General features: G+C 35.8%; 1 protein-coding gene across 1 annotated transcript; it reads left to right on the top strand.

Moving 5' to 3' along the window:
• Positions 1-696: 696 nt before the first annotated feature.
• On the top strand, positions 697-909 carry LOAG_19141 (hypothetical protein; the record flags this gene model as incomplete). The annotated part of the gene is made up of 1 exon (XM_020451795.1): positions 697-909. A coding segment is annotated over one exon (212 nt), but the record flags the coding sequence as incomplete, so codon positions are not given.
• Between the last annotated feature and the right edge of the window lie 335 nt (positions 910-1,244).

A 1,244-nucleotide genomic window follows, 5' to 3' on the forward strand; every position in this document is an offset into this window, starting at 1 on the left:
CATCTGCAGTTTATCACCATTTAATTCAGATACCTAGTACAAGCAATATTGATGGAGAATCACCGGGAACAAATTGGTAAGGTATTACACAATGATTTTTACTTCCAACCCTTACAATTCACAAAATCGTGTGAAAATGAGATTACAAAAATTAAGAACGAAACTGATTTCGTTACTGCAGAAAATTTGCAGTTATATCCGTCCATTAAAGAAAATTTTTATCCCTGATATATGCCAAAAAAGTGAACATTTCCTAGTAATTCAAGTGAAATGTGATGTGATAAGCTTATTTTGTGCATTACAAGGATCAGTTTTCAAATTACATTAATTAATGAGCAAATACTGCGATAAAGTGCTAAGGAAACTAAACTGCGACAAAGTGTTCATTTCTTTTGGTGCAGTGAGGCAGCATTTACAAAATATTCCTTCTGGACCAAACTGATGAAATCCATAATGCGTGGATAACTTGAGAAATACACGAAAAAGTGCGTAGGTATCAAAGGCTGCGCGGCATTTTCAGCGCTACCGTCACAACAAATGCTATTTTATAGTCTCATTTTAACATTGGTTTTCTGACATGCTTTCTTTCCATTCTCCTAATTATTAGCAGAACCGGGTATTTTTTTAATTAATTACCAAAAATTGATTTGTTCATCCGATCCTTCGTAATCGCCCGACATTACAAGAGTTTTTCAGAAGAGCGAATATATGAGTGTCATTATGTCGGATGTACTTTGCGCACGAACAGTTCCAAAGAATATAGAGAACACAGGAAAACGCACGGCAAACCATTTATTTACGAATGTAAAGAACCCAATTGTAGAAAACAGTACAATCATAGGGGATCATTTCACTCTCACAAGAAGAGAAATCATCAACCACATCAACTCAAATCTCAATGCGAATGCTGTAACATATCCTTCAGCCGCAAGGACCACTTGAAAAGACACCAGAAAGGATGCTTCGGAAATTCACGTTAGTTTTGCAAATTTAGCAAAATTTTAAGTACGTTTTTTTCATTTGCAATAGTAGAACACAGATGAAAATGTGCTGCGGAACATGCACGACCATAGGGTAGCAATGCAAAATTCAATAAATATTGCGATGCAGAAAGATCATGCAAAAAGGAAGCTAAACTGCGGCAAAGTGTTCATTCCTTTTAGCGCAGTGAGGCAGCATTTAGAAAATATTCGTTCTAGACCTAACTGTAGTATGTCCGCAATTAAGACATACTTTCAGAAATA

This window comes from Loa loa, assembly GCF_000183805.2.
Source record: "Loa loa unplaced genomic scaffold supercont3.2148, whole genome shotgun sequence".
Classification (NCBI taxonomy): Eukaryota; Metazoa; Nematoda; class Chromadorea; order Rhabditida; family Onchocercidae; genus Loa; species Loa loa.